The following is a 14,640-nucleotide window of genomic DNA, read 5'->3' as shown; positions in this document are numbered from 1 at the left end:
TCTGTTTTCTGCACTTCAAGTGTTTGTTTAACCTTTAAAGTGCTAAATAATTTCATTCCGGACTATTTGAGAGACCGTCTCCTGCAGGTTTCTAAAGACGCTCCCATTATGAGAAGCTGGCATACCGTCCTTCTCTCTCTGCCAGGAATCTCTGGGGGGGGGAGCGGGGGGGGGGCTCCAAAAAGTCAAGATGGCCTGTTCAACCACAGAGTCTAAGCCAGTGTTTCTCAACCTTGGAAGCTTGAAGATGGGTGGACTTCAACTCCCAGAATCCCCCAGCCAGCAGTGCTGGCTGGGGGATTCTGGGAGTTGAAGTTCACCCATCTTCAAGCTTCCAAGGTTGAGAAACATTGGTCTAAGCCTTTACCCTTTTTTATATGCAGGTAAATGCAAATAGGATGCAGATAAAAGAGGTGACAGAACTTCAGTCACCCAGTCATGACTGACATCTCGGCATTTTTGATGCACACACCTCCAGAGATCCTGCCTGCTCTCTTCCTTTAGAACAGAGGTCTTCAAACTTGGCAGCTTTAAGACTTGTGGACTTCAACTCCCAGAATTCTCCAGCCAGCATTGCTATGGTTATGCCAAGTTTGAAGACTTCTGCTTTAGAACATCTAAAATGATAAATCTTATACACCAGCCCTTTAACACACAGTGACAAGGAAGGAAGGAAGGAGGGAGGGAGGAGGGAGGGAGGGAGGAAGGAAGGAAGGAAGGAAGGAGGGAGGGAGATAGATTTCTTTTTATAATTTCAACATGCTCAGGATTTTCTGCCATAATAGGAAGGGAGGGAGGGAGGGAGGGAGGGAGGGAGGGAGGAAGGAAGGAAGGAAGGAAGGAAGGAAGGAAGGAAGGAAGGAAGGAAGGAAGGAAGGAAGGAAGTAGATAGATTTCTTTTTATAATCTCAACATGCTCAGGATTTTCTGCCATAATACAGGCAGACCACAATTGAGCCCCAAATTTATGTTGCTAAGTGAGAAATTTGTTAAGTGAATTTTGCCTCATTTTACGACTTTTCTTGCCACGTTTCTTAAGTGGATCACTGCCGTTGTTAAATGAGCTACACGGTTTTTAAGCGAATCTGGCTTTCCCCGTTGACTTTGCTTGTCAGAAGGCCGCGAAAGTTGATCCCATGACCCGGGGACACTGCAACCGTCATAAATGTGAGTCAATTCTCAAGCATTTGAATCTAAATTCAAATCCGTGGGGATGCCACAACGGTCATAAGTGTGAAAAATGGTCATAAGTCACTTTTTTCAGTGCCGTTGTAACTTTGAATGTCACTGAGTGAACCATTGTAAGTCGAGGACTATCTGTAGCCAGAACAGGAGCATTTGAAGACAGTCAGTACATTTCAAGTCAGATAAATGTCCAGATTATTTGTTCGTTGTCTTGTCATTTCTGTATCTCCTTTCCTTTGTCAGAAATAGTGTAGGGTCTCCTGCTTGGGCGGGGGGGTTGGACTAGATGACCTACAAGGTCCCTTCCAACTCTTAATCTGTCTCTCTGTTTCTGTCTCCTTGAGGAGCTCCTTGTGGTGCGTTTAATAGTCCATCAACCTGTATGGCTGAGAATGGACTGGAACAGGTGGCCCACTTCCATCCACTTCACTTTCTGGCTTTTTGTATCTGCCTCCAAAGAAGCCAGCATTGCCAAGTATAGAAAGAAGTCTTCTCCAGCTCAGATTCAAATTCAAGCCGGAGAAAAATGCCTTCTCATAAATCAAACACCGGCTTTGCAAAATATCAGCTTCGCAACAAGAATCCCTATTTTAAAATGCATGATGTGTAGACATCGTCACTCAAGAGTTAAGAATGAATTAAGGAATATTGGGTCAGTGTGGAAATTAGGGGAGAAAAAAAAGTCTAATTTGGGGAAATAACCGTTTTTTTCAGCAATCATTCATAATCAACTTGATGTGCTGATTTTAGGACAGACTCCACCTGGTGTTATATTCCATCATTGCAAAGAAACTCTAGATTCACTGTGTATTATCTAGCAAAATGACAAAATGCCGTATTCGGTAACCGTTTTTACTTTGCAGTAGTAAAATTTTTTGCAGGATTATCAGTGAAATTCTAGAAAAGAAAATGGAAAGAGGAATCAGAATGGAATTTTGTTTCGTTTCGTTCCTCTCTCTCCCTCTCTCTCTCTCTCTCCCTCCCTCCTTCCCTCTGTTTCTAAGCATAAAAACCAGAAATACGTATCCTATTTTGTAGGAAGGATTATTGGAGAAATGTCTGTGTCAGATAACTTCTATTTGTAAGTATATCCTTACAGGAGCCTTGGTAGTACAGTGGTTTAATGCACTCTGTTATTAACACAGCTGCCTGCAATTTCTGCAGGTTCGAATCTTACCAGGCTCAAGGTTGACTCAGCCTTCCATCCTTTCTAACATAGGTTAAATGAGGACCCAGTTTGTGGGGGCAATAAACTGTATAAATATACAAAAGTATGAAGGCTATTGCTTAATGCATTGTAAGCCGCCCTGAGTCTCCGGAGAAAGGCGGCATATAAATCAAATTAATACGAAGTCTACAGTGATGTATAATGCACTTAAGTCAACATTGACTGATTTGGAAAGATTATACCTGGTTTGTAATTGGTTGGGAGGCCACAAGGAAATCCTCTGGCTATGTATTAGACCAGGGGTGTCAAACTCATGGCCCGCAGGCCGGATGCTCACGTGCTAGTCACGTCCATCCCCGGTTTAGCAAACGGAGGGGAGTTGTGATACGTCACGTGATGACAATGTGTCGTCGCAAGTTTGACACTCCTGTATTAGACTGTGAAGCTGAAAGAACATTTCAGAAGAAAGCAATGCAAAGTTGTAGTACTTGCCAAGAAAACAATATGGCTATGGAGTAATCGAGAATCAAGCTCATTTCAAGGAAACTTTCAGCACATAATCGACTTTCTGTGCATTTTCTGTCTAAAGCAGTGGTGAAATGTAAAATTTGTTACGACTGGTTCTGTGGGCGTGGCTTGGTGGGGGTGGGGGTAATGTGACGGTGGGCGTGGCCAACTTTTTTTTTTTTTACTTTTACTTTTAAAAGCATTTTTACAACCTCTTCAGCCGAAGAGATTGTAGAAAAAAATGCTTTTAAAAGTAAAAAAAAAAGCCTCTGATGATCGCGTGGCTCAGCTGGGCATTGGGGGGGGGGGGCGCAGGGATTTTTTTCTACCAGTTCTCCGAATCACCCGCCACCCTCGCTACTGGATCAGGTGATCCGGGCAAACCGGGAGCATTTCACCCTGGTCTAAACCATACCTGGGAGGTGATATTGATGCTAAAATCCTCATCTCGGATGCTCCCATTGTATTCCACAATTTATTGTTCCCTCTGTTTCTTCTTCAAAGCTATTTTTTGTCTCTTGGACATCGGGAAGAGAAATGCTACCTCTTTTAACGAAATCACGGGGCAAACTATTTGTGTTCCTATATTTTATTTTATTTTAAAACCTGCTTCAAAAATATTCAGTGAAATCTCAAATTTATCTGATCCTAATGCATGGGTCTTCATATACGATGAATTAAATTTCCAGGCAGTGTACAAGATGATTTAATTCCATAAAAATTGTGTTGCGCTTGGTGATACAAAGCAAACCTCATGTCCATTTACATCATTTGCACAGTGATCAGGCAAATCATGTAATTGGTATCATTTGCATAACATCTTCAAATGATATACATTTTCTCAATGGCCTTTCATATTTAACAGACAATCTTAGTTCCCCTCTCCCCAGGAGTCTATTAAACAAGCTGATATTCTGGAAAGCCTGTGCTTGATTTATGCGAAGGACCATTCAGACTAACTTGTTAAGCATTTTGCCATTTACTTCAATTTCTTTAAATTCTTTAGGCTATCAGTTAATTTCACGTTTGTACTTGAACAAAGGTTAACTCACCAGGTGGTTTTTCAACCTCGTTGCATTGAAGCTCTCTTTTAAGTTTGAAGTAATTCAAAGAAGTTTAGAAAGTGAGGCTTAGTGTCCATAAGAGGCTCTATCACAGTTGAAAGCTTGATGGCCTTTATGACTTCCATCATTTCCTGGAGCTCAGACCTGTGGAAAACTGTTGTCCTGCAATCTCCTCGCAAGGAGCTGCTTTCTCAAGCACAAGTGGTCAATCTCTCCTCCTTTATCTGGAGAGGTTCTGTTACAATAGGCTGTCAGTCCTTGCGGTCTCTGCTTTTTTGAAGACGTCTGGTTTACCATTTCTTGGAAATCAAAATCCTTTTTGCCTTTGGGCTGTTTTAAGAACATAAGCAGTGTCTTGCTGGATCAGAAGCCCGGTGTTCTGTCCCCGTACCATGCACACACCCAACCAGCTAGCCGAGGGTTAAATAAACTCTTCAAACACACAACGTCAGTGATAAGGAACTTGGCAGCAACTCCGTGGCTGCCTGCCAAGAGCTTTTACTCCGATAACACAGACAAAAATACACACAGTTTGTAATTAAATCCACGGCAAATAGATGTTGTGTCCGAAGATGCAAGTGCCTCGCCAGAGATTAGCTTTGTCCGTCACAGAATCCGAATGGCCACCACACTCCCTTTTATAGCCTGTGGGGTGTGGTCCAGTGACTCAGCTTAATCTTTGGCACGCCTCCTTTTCTGCTGTGCCCGCTTGTCTCTCCGATGCTGGCGTGGGTCCAACCACAATGTTTCTTCATCACTATCCGACGGCTCGGAAACACCTGGCTCCTGGCCAATCTCTTCTCCTTCGGGAGACACCTGAGGCATTGCCAAAGAGGAGGGTCCTGGAGAGGGAGGCCTGGCCAACTCCTCTCCTTCATGTTCAGAGCCTTCTTCCTCCGATAAGATAGGCTCGGAGGACGGAGCCACAACACCCGGCCCATCTAGTCCAGCAGTCCATTCTCACATGGCCAGCCAATTGCACAAGCTGTCCCATTAGTCTCCCAGAGATGGCCTTCAGAGACAGTCCCATTATCATCAAGGAACTGCATCTTAATATAAGGTTCTCTACTAGGCCATCAAGGACTTGGGGGATTCCTGAATTTTGTTTTGTAGACTGTCTCCCTCTTAAGATAGAGAAGAAAATACTTGGCATCCTCTCTCCTCCAAATCAAAGGCATGTTTCCTTGCACAAGTAAGGAAAGAAATATGTTTGGAAGCACATCTTGCTAATATCATAAACCACGGAGTATTGCCATGTAGAAGATTTGCTCCTGTGTTTCTCATAGGACTAGGACAGGGGTCGGCAACCTGCAGCTCTGGAGCCGCATGTGGCTCTTTCATCCCTCTGCTGCGGCTCCCTGTCGCCACCACAATTTTGGGAGGAGCTTCCAGTTGGGTGGGAAGCACGGCATACCAGGAGGAGACTCTATGACAAAGGGCAGGTTTTCCGGTCGGCTCCACAATTGATAGTGCTTTCGGTTAGGACAGGTAGAGGAAAACGGATGCCGCACTAGGAGGAGACTGTATGGTAGGGGAACTGGACTTCCGGTCGGCTCCAGAATTGAACGGGGGGATTCCGGTTAGGACTTTTGTGGCTCTTTGTGTGTTTAAGGTTGCCGACCTCTGGACTAGGACATGGAGCAGCCCATGTATCCATGATCTGAGAAGCACAAAAAACCATGCGAAAGGCAGCACTTCATTTAATGCTTTAAAAAACAAAACACTCCTTTGGCTCAGAAGTAAACCAGGGAGCAAATCTTACATTGTCAGTTGTTTTGGAATACGCTCTATGTAACCGGGCCCTATGGCTTAGGGCCCGGTTATTTACGAGACCACCTTCTGCCACCGATAACCTCCCACCGGCCAATACACTCCCACAGAGAGGGCCTCCTCAGGGTGCCGTCGGTCAGGCAATGTCGGCTGGCGACCCCCCCCCCCCAGGTAAGAGCCTTCTCTGTGGGGGCACCCGCCCTCTGGAATGAGCTACCTCCAGGGATACGACTGATCCCGGACCTCCGGACCTTCCGCCGGGCTCTGAAGACTTTTTTATTTCAGCAAGCAGGGCTGGGTTAAAAATCTTTTAATTGCTGAATTTTATGGGTAAGGGGTTTTAAATTGGGGGAAGCCAATATAAATTTAATTTTGTTTTTATAGTATTTTAATGTTTATATTGTATGTTTTTTTAATTTTGGCTGTTCACCGCCAAAACCAATGCTGGGGCAGTGATATCTCCGCTGTTACAAGCTCTGTTTTCCTGACATTTCACTTACCATTTGCAGGTTGTGGACGGTAAACTGTGGTTCCAGTTGGACTGTGGCGCTGGCCCGGGCATCCTGGGAATTTCAGGCAGGACTGTGAATGATGGCAGCTGGCATTCCGTCTTCCTCGAGTTGAACCGAAACTTCACCAGCCTCTCGCTCGACGATAGCTACGTGGAGAGGCGCAAAGCTCCCCTTTATTTCCAGACCCTGAGCACTGATAGCTCTGTTTATTTCGGAGCCCAGGTCCAGGTGGATAACGTCCGAAGCTTAACAGACAAGAGGTCCACCCAGGTCTTGAGCGGCTTCCAAGGATGTTTGGATTCCATCATCCTCAACAACAACGAGTTGCCTCTCCAGAACAAACGCAGCAGCTTTGCAGAGGTGGTGGGACTAACCGAACTGAAGCTTGGCTGTGTGCTGTATCCTGACCCCTGTGAGCGTAACCCTTGTCAGAACGGAGGAACCTGTATCAGTGTGCCATCTGGGGGTGAGTATTCGCGCCTTGTACTTGGGAATTTTCTGGGTGAGGGGTGTTGTGACTCAGGCCCAAGTAGGTATTATCAGACACAATCAGTTCTAAACGAACAGACTTTATTAGAACAGCTGAGAATTAACTCATTCTCAGCGTAGTCCGAACTAATTCAAAACAAATTCTTCATAACACAATTCTTCAACCTTATCACCAACCTTGGTCTACTGTGACAAACTGCCAAAGGCTTTTCTTGGCAAATGTTCAGAAGCAGAAGACGGCGACAAGAAATAAATGCAGCAAGACAAGAAACAAATCTATCAACGTTGTTTTCTGACAAAGAGCCCAAGAGCTGTTGCTGGTCTTTTAAGCCTTCTGGGAGGGGCCAATCATCTCTTGGCCCTACTCCCGAGTCGTCCTTTTTGCTTCAGCTGCTCTTGCCTTCTGGCAGCTTTTCTCATGCGTGCACTAGGAACAGGCTCCTCCTGTTCCTCTGCCTCTCTGCTGTCAGCCTCTGGAGGCTCCAGAGTCCACACATCACTCCCAGATAGCCCTGGCCCAGGGGTGAAATGCTCCCGGTTCGGACTGGATCACCTGATCCAGTAGCGATGGAGGTGGGTGGTTTGGAGAACCGGTAGCAAAAATCCCTGCCCCCCCCCGATACCCAGCTGAGCCGCACAATCATCAGAGGCTTTTTTTTTTTACTTTTAAAAGCATTTTTTCTACAACCTCTTTGGCCGAAAAAATGCTTTTAAAAGTAAAAAAAAAAGCCTCTGATGATCGCGCGGCTCAGCTGGGATCATCAGAGACTTTAAAAAAAAAAAAAAGCTTCTGCCGATGAGGCAAGTCAGCTGGGATCGTCAGAGGCTTTAAAAGCAATTTTTTACAACCTCTTCAGCCAAAGAGGTTGTAGAAAAAAATGGCTTCAAAAGTTAAAAAAAAAAAGTTGGCCATGCCCACTCAGTCATATTACCCCCCACCACCACCAAGCCACGCCCACAGAACTGAAAGTAACAAATTTTACATTTCACCACTGCCTTGGCCCCATCTCTGCCTCTGATGCAGAGCCCTCATCCGGGCCTTCCCCAGCCTCCAGGACTGGCCCATGTTCTTCCTCAGCCTCCTCACTGTCTGACTCCGCTGCCAGCTCCGCAGGCTGCTGGCAGACCACAAGAACGGGTGAGCTTAGTTGAACTCCTGGTGGTGTAGTGGTTAAAAGTGCAGAATTGCAGGCAAACTGCCCACAGTCTAGAGTTCGATCCTGACTGGCTCTCAAGGTTGTGAGAGAGAGAGCCATGGTGGCGCACGGGTTAGAATGCAGTATTGCAGCCTTAACTCCCTGCTCCCTGCCAGGAGTTCGATCCTGACCGACTGAGGTGGGTAAAACGAGGACCCAGATTGTTGGGGGCAACATGCTGACATTGTAAATTGCTCAGAGAGTACTGTAAAGCACTATGGGGCGGTATGTAAGTCTTAACTGCTATTGCTATGGACTCAGCCTTACATCCATCCTTCCAAGATTGATAAAATGAGGACCCAGATTTGGTGGAGGGGACAATATTCAAATAAGAGATGGTATTCAGCCGGTTCGCAACAGTTCGGGTGAACTGATAGCGGCGATCATGGGTGGTGGCTCCAAGTCATGCTATTTAGGCACATTTTTGAGGCCAGGCGCATGCGTGGAAGGCACACAAGTGAACAAAGCACATGCATGGACGAGCATGAGCGCAGCGAACTGGTGGTAAAGGTAAGTGAAACCCACCCCTGAATTCCAGATAATGCTTACATTTTGACTGCCCAGAGCGTGCTGTAAAACACTATGCGACGATATACAAGTCTAACTGATATTGGTACTGTGCCATCAGCTTTGCATGCCAACCCTCCGTCCATTTGTCGATTGATTTTCAGCTGCAGAGAGAAATTGGAAACATCTTGCATATCTTTCTGCGCAGCATTAATTCACAGAGCCGTCAATGGTATAATATATTCCATTTGTCTTCGGTCAGACATATTGACTTATCTTGTGTTGGGCAGCATCCCCCAACTTCACAATAATTCTTTGCACTCTTAATTGGTCTGAGTGTCCCTAAATCACACTTTCTGTAGATGATTGATTTGGTGTTCTGCGCTGCAATCAATCATTCCAATGATCTCCTAACCCGTCCAAGATGCTGGGCTCTAGACCCATCCAACTTTGGCGATGGTGATGATCACAGTGATAATGATTTGTTGTTTGACATGACGACACATCTATTGATCACAGAGTCTAACCCGCTTCCTATTGCTATGTCTCCTATTCCTCTGTGAGCGCTGAGTATAATAATTTCCCTTTATTCTGAACCTGTGCTGTTGTTCGGATTCCACCATGAATAATGTGCTATGAAGAGAGATTAAATATTTAGCTCGAAGAAGGGAACTTTGATGGAGAGTATGCAGAGGTGGTATTCAGCCAGTTCGTGCAAACCGGTAGCGGAGACGTCCTATATAGGCATGTTTTTGAGGCTGGGTGCATGCATGGAAGACATGTGAGCAAGCAAAGTGGATGTGCAGAAAGCAGTGGGTTTCAAAAAATTTTACTACTCATTCTGTGGGTGTGGCTTGGTGGGCGTGGCAGGGGAAGGGTACTGTAAAATCTCCATTCCCACCCAATTCCAGGGGAAAGATACTGTAAAATCTCCATTCCCGAGTCCCAGCTGATAAGCTGGGACTCGGGAGGCAGAGAATAGATGGGGGTTAGTCAGAAGTGGTATTTACCGGTTCTCCAAACTACTCAAAATTTCCGCTACCAGTTCTCCAGAACTGGTCAGAACCTACTGAAACCCACCTCTGGCAGAAGGCCAAAATGTGAAACCCCTCCACTGACAGTTATGGCACCGCAGGGAGTAAGGATGATAAAATTTTAGTTTCTGGAAATAGGGAAGAATGGCTTTCTAAGGGAAAGGGACTGAATTGTTTTTAAGTCCAGAGCAAGCAGATAGCGTTCGGAAGGGATTCAGGCAGATTCCTTGTACTAAATGGAGTCTAAGAGTATAAGAGCCATGGTGGTGCAGTGGTTGGAATGCAGTACTGCAGGGCTAACACACTACTCACTCCAGGAGTTCAATTCCGAGCGGCTCAAGGTTGACTCAGCCTTCCCTCCTTCCGAGGTGGGTAAAATGAGGACCCAGATTGTTGGGGGTGATAGGCTGACTCTGTAAACTGCTTAGAGAGGGCTGTAAAGCACTGCGAAGCGGTATATAAGTCTAAGGGCTATTGCTATTGCTATAAGGAGGAGTTATAGCATAATCAGACTTTGCTTAGGTTCTGAGATTACAGCAAGATTCTGTTGATATAGCCAATCCTATAGAGTAGGGGTCTCCAACCTTTCCAGCTTTGCAGACCGATGGAGGTGGCGGGGGAGAGAGGGGGATGGTTCCCTGATGCTCAGGTGTGCAGCTCCATTTACACAAGCGGCAGGTGCACACGCAAATGGAGCTTCCTGTGCAACCGCAAAAGACTGTCACTCACACAAATGGAGCTTTGCCGCTTGCCTGCTGCTTGTGCAGCCTGGAGGTTGGGGACCCCTGCTAGAGAATTGATTTCCTGGTCTGATCCCTACCCCTCCCTTCAAATACCTAAAAGGACATCACACACACACATACACACACACACAAAATCACTGTTGTTTTAAGCAATAAAATTAACATTGATTAGAATTCAGTTCTGCCTATCGGTTTGCCCCTCCACAACAGTCCCCACGTGGCCCCATGGGAAAATTAATTGCCCATTCCGACATAGAGTCGACTATGCTCTCGATAGTCTATAACAGGGTCTCCCAACTTGGCAACTTTAAGACCTATGGACTTCAACTCTCAGAATTTCCCATGCCGGCTGGGGAATTCTGGGAGTTGAAGTCCACAAGTCTTAAAGTTGCCACGTTTGGGAGACCCACAACATCGAAGACATGTAGAAGAATATCACAAATTAGCTATCGCCTTAAGAGGCAGGATACAGAACAGTGGGTTACGCGAAAAAAAATGCCCATTGAATCCTAGAGAACAGTTCAACAGGAAAAACAAATTATCCAGTTTGGCGGTTGAGTTCTTCATTGGCTACGTTCAAGTGCAGATGGACATCTAGAGGGACATCTTTCAGGAGGAGCTTTGTTAAACTAGGCAGGACTTTGAATAGCTCTTTTCCGATCTATGGTTTTATGAGTTTTGAAAGTCCCATATCTCTTTTTTGTGAGCTTTGAGGAGGGATTTGATTCATATTAGGACAGATTTTTGAGGCATCCATTCTTCGTAGGGTACATTATAGTCTATTCAGAGGTGGTATTCAGCCGGTTCGCACCGATTCGGGCGAACCAGTAGCGGCGATTGCGGGTGGCCCCGCCCAGCCGCCCCAGCTCCAAGTCATGCTACTTAGGCAGGTTTTCGAGCCTGGGCACATGCGTGGGGCAAACTGATGGTAAAGCTAAGTGAACCCACCCCTAAATCTATTCCTTACTCCTTGCCATCTTAGTATTGGAATTCATGGGGATTTATACCACGCCCCCCATCACATATACCAACATGGAACATAGAAGCACAGTCCAATGTTTGAGTGGATCTTTACTGAAAGTGTGTGCCTCCGCTTATACTTGAAGCTCATGCCAATAATTTTGCATCTAATCCTACCGAAACAACTTTCTCCTTGGGGAAATAAGGAAATGGTATTGTAATGCATAAATTGCTTTTGTGGTTAATCCCACCTGCTAGAAACGAATTCTCAGTGGAATATAATTTTCTGTGTTATTGATGAGCTCGCCACATAGATAATCTAATATGTGTGCACTTGTGAGCATGCATATCACACTGATGAATATATTGTATATTCTCCCACTTTTTCTACTCAATACCGATGATCCTCGACTTAATGACCGTAATTGACCTTAAAATTTCTGTTGCTGAGCGAGATGGTTGTTAAGAGAATTTTGCCCCATTTTACAACCTTTCTTGCCACAGTTGTTAAGTGAACCCCTGCAGTTGTTAAATTAGCAACACGGTTGTTAAGTGAATCTGGCTTCCCTGATTTGACTTTGCTGTCAGCAAAAGGTGATCACATGACCCCAGGACACAGCACTCGTCATAAACCTGAGTCAGTTGCCAAGTGCCTGAATTTCGATCACGTGACCATGGGGATGCTGCAACGGCCATAAGTGTGAAAAACGGTCATAAGTCATTTTTTTTCAGGGCCGTTGTAACTTCGAACGGTCACTAAATGAACTGTTGTTTTGTTTTGTTTTTAATTTTGATTTATATGCCGCCCTTCTCCGGAGACTCAAGGGGGCTTACAGTGCGTTAAGCAATAGCCTTCATACTTTTGTATATTTTATACAAAGTCAGCTTATTGCCCCCACAATCCGGGTCCTCATTTTACCTACCTTAGAAAGGATGGAAGGCTGAGTCAACCTTAAGCCTGATGAGAATTGAACTCGCAGTAATTGCAGGCAGCTGGAAGCTAAATACTATCTTTAACAGTAGCATTAGTCTGCTGCGCCACTCAGGCCCCTGTATGTATGTCGAGAACTACTTTGTACAAACAAACACAGTATCTTTGGCCATCCTGCACCAGGCCAGCCCTACCTTTATGGCTTTGCAGCCTTCATGTTAATACTGGCCATCTCCTAGAACAGGGATGGGCAAATGTGGCTCTTTTACAACCTGTGGACTTCAACTCCCAGAATTCCTGAGCCAGCTTGGCTGTCTCAGGAATTCTGGGAGTTGAAGTCCACAGCTTGGCTGTCTCAGGAATTCTGGGAGTTGAAGTCCACAGGTTGTAAAAGAGCTACATTTGCCCACCCCTGTCGTAGAACAACTGACCTTCAGAAGTTGGGGGAACTTCATCACTGGAAGCTTTCAAGAAGAGACTGGACTGCCATCTGTCAGAAATGTTGTAGGGCTGTGATGGTGAACCTAATGGCACGCATGCCAGGGGTGGCATACAGATCCCTCTCTGTATGCACATGTGCCATCACCAGCTGCTCTTCTCACTTCCAGAGCCAGCTAGCTGGTCTTCAGGAGCACTGGAGTGCCAGAAAACGGCCTAAAAACAGCCAAAAACCAGGCCATTTTTTGGGCTGTTTCCAGGCTGTTTTGAGGCCATTTTCTGGCGCTCTGGTGCCCCTGAAGAACAGTCTGAAAACAGTCTGAAAAACAGGCCTGAAAATGGCCCAAAAAACAGCCTGGAAAATGGCCAAAAACGCCCAAAAAACAGGCATGCATGGGCCGGCCAACTGGTCTTCGGGTTTCCCGTGCTCCAGCGCATGTACATGCACGCATGTTCCAGTTTGGGCACCCAGTTCGCCATCACTGTTGTAAGGTTTCCTTTTTGGACAGGGGGTTGGACTAGATGACCTATAAGGTCCCTTCTAACCCTGTTATTCTGTTAGATTGCTTCAATCTTACGGGAAACAAACTCAAGGATAATACTTAGTGAAAAAACAATGGCAATGTCCATAGACCTGAACACGAAAGCATTAGCGCCTTTAATAGGGAACCTTAGAACATGTGTTGATGCAAAGTTGTATATGTAAAAAGTTCCCCATATTTGCAAATATGAAATCTGGGAGGCTGAGTGCATTTGATCGTGCGAGGAAAGCAGGGTCATCATTCCAAAGGTGCAGAAGCTTTTAAGGAAAATAGTAAAATGCGTTTATTTATGTTTCTGAGCCATAAAAATAAAACCCGTGCCTAACTTTCACTCGGCATATTATAAATTAGATCAAGCATCTTTCCCCCACCCGCCTCCCATAAATAAGCAAAGTAAATGGGGAGCCTGGCTCATCTTGGCGCTCTCAATCTTGCGGGACTCAGAAAAATAGCCTGATGTTCTGAAATTTTAAACCTTTCTGTACCAAATCATTTTAATAGAATTCCCTTTTCTGCTTCGTCCCTCGGCGGATTGAACGCTTCACATTTACATCGGCTGCCGGGAGGGAAGAACCTCTTCAGATGAAGGGCCCATTTTATTAGAAAGAAGCGGAGACGAGCAGCTCACATCTGAAGGGTCCGTTTTATTAGGCGAAATAGACAAGATAGACATTCGGGTGTGTTTTGCTGCTGTGTTTTATGTTCGAAAGCTAGTTAGGCCGCCATGCGTTAACGGCTGCCGTCGGAGGAGAGCAAGCGCCTTGAGGGGGGTAGCTCAGCTTCCTTACTCATCGTCTCCTCTCTGTCTTGCATCGTGTTTCTCTCCGTGGTCTCTTGTTAGGAAATTTATTTCCTTGGGCTTTTCTTTCACGCTCTCAGCAGTGTATGTAAATAAAGGATTGTAATGGTGCCATAATTCTAAAGCAGCAGCCTTTAACGATATATCAGCCAGTCTATAAGGCAATCAGCTGCCGGCACCAGTAGGAAACTTCCTTTCCGTTCCTTCCTCCCTCCCAAGCAAAATAAATTTATTAGCCCAAGCCAATCCGCTGTATATAAAAAGCGTATATATAATTCAACCGAGTTCAGCAGAAGGCCCTCAATTTTATCAGGGCGTCGATTCAACCTATTGGCTAAAAGAACGGGCCATGGTTAGAAGAGGTCTTTTCACACTTTACTTGGTGACTATCGAGTAGATCAGGGGTGTCAAACTCAATTTCATTGAGGGCCGCATTAGGGTTGTGTTTGACCGCAGAGGGGGGCGTGGCCGGCTCGATGTCACTCGTGTCGGGGCACCTGTGGTCGCCCGGGCGGGGCTGGGGGATCCATTGTCACCCACCAGCCTGCCTTCCTACCTACCTTCCTTCCTTCCTTCCTTTTCTTCTTTTTCCTTCCCTCTTCATTTTCCTTTATTCTTCCTTCCCCTCTTTCCTTGCTTTCTTCCCATCTTTCCTTCTTTTTCTTTGTCTTTCCTCTTTCTCTTTCTCCTTTTCTGTCCCTTCTTGGATGCTCAAATGCAAAAGGGGAAACATTTCTCTTTTTCTTTTGTTTTGCTTTTAGTTTGTTTTGTTAGCCCTATGCCAGCAAAAACGAA

General features: G+C 45.6%; 1 protein-coding gene across 1 annotated transcript in view; it reads left to right on the top strand.

Annotated features, from left to right (window-relative positions):
• FAT3 (FAT atypical cadherin 3) overlaps positions 1-14,640 on the top strand; it is a 466,547-nt gene that overhangs the window by 424,763 nt on the left and 27,144 nt on the right. The window contains exon 21 of the mRNA XM_070943674.1: positions 6,204-6,672. Within this exon, the coding sequence (XP_070799775.1) occupies positions 6,204-6,672 (469 nt within the window). The remainder of the gene's footprint in view (positions 1-6,203; positions 6,673-14,640) is intronic.

The sequence above is a fragment of the Pituophis catenifer genome, unplaced genomic scaffold (genome assembly GCF_029215685.1).
Source record: "Pituophis catenifer annectens isolate HBS135680 unplaced genomic scaffold, rPitCat1.0.hap2 SCAF_4, whole genome shotgun sequence".
NCBI classification, from domain to species: domain Eukaryota; kingdom Metazoa; phylum Chordata; class Lepidosauria; order Squamata; family Colubridae; genus Pituophis; species Pituophis catenifer.
The sequence above is the reverse complement of the archived record's forward strand: the minus strand, read 5'-3'. Positions and strand labels throughout refer to the sequence as shown.